The following is a 669-nucleotide window of genomic DNA, read 5'->3' as shown; positions in this document are numbered from 1 at the left end:
AGTCCTTAGAGTCGTCCTCTTCACCATCATCCTGTGCATCTACCTGGTGACCGTGTCTGGGAACCTCAGCACCATCCTTCTCATCAGAGTCTCTTCCCAGCTCCATCATCCTATGTATTTTTTTCTCAGCCACTTGGCTTCTGTTGACATAAGCTTCTCATCTTCTGTCATACCTAATATGCTTGTCAACTTCCTGGTAGAGAGAAACACCATCTCCTACCTTGGATGTGCCATCCAACTTGGCTCAGCTGCTTTTTTTGGTTCGACTGAGTTCTTTCTCCTGGCTGCCATGGCTTATGATAGGTTTGTAGCAATCTGCAACCCACTGCTTTATTCAACCAAGATGTCTACACAAGTCTGTGTCCAGTTGCTTGCAGCATCTTATATTGGTGGTTTTCTTAATGCTTCCTCATATACCATTTCCTTCTTTTCTTTTTCCTTCTGTGGATCAAATAGAGTCAATCACTTTTTCTGTGATTTTACTCCATTAGTTGAACTCTCCTGTTCTTATGACAGTATCCTCATAGTTCTTGATACATTTTCTGCTGGCTCCATCGTTTCAATAACAGTGTTTGTGATAGCTGTCTCTTATACCTACATCCTCATCACCATCCTGAAGATGCGCTCTACTGAGGGCCGCCACAAGGCCTTCTCCACCTGCACCTCCCA

The 669-nt window shown here is 44.1% G+C and overlaps 1 protein-coding gene across 1 annotated transcript; it reads left to right on the top strand.

The window, feature by feature from the left end:
- Positions 1-7: 7 nt before the first annotated feature.
- LOC101986358 (olfactory receptor 507-like) lies at positions 8-664 on the top strand (the record flags this gene model as incomplete). Its single annotated transcript, XM_026781132.1, has 1 exon — positions 8-664. A coding segment is annotated over exon 1 (552 nt), but the record flags the coding sequence as incomplete, so codon positions are not given.
- Positions 665-669: the final 5 nt, after the last annotated feature.

Source organism: Microtus ochrogaster, chromosome 8 (genome assembly GCF_000317375.1).
Source record: "Microtus ochrogaster isolate Prairie Vole_2 chromosome 8, MicOch1.0, whole genome shotgun sequence".
NCBI lineage: Eukaryota > Metazoa > Chordata > Mammalia > Rodentia > Cricetidae > Microtus > Microtus ochrogaster.
The sequence above is the reverse complement of the archived record's forward strand: the minus strand, read 5'-3'. Positions and strand labels throughout refer to the sequence as shown.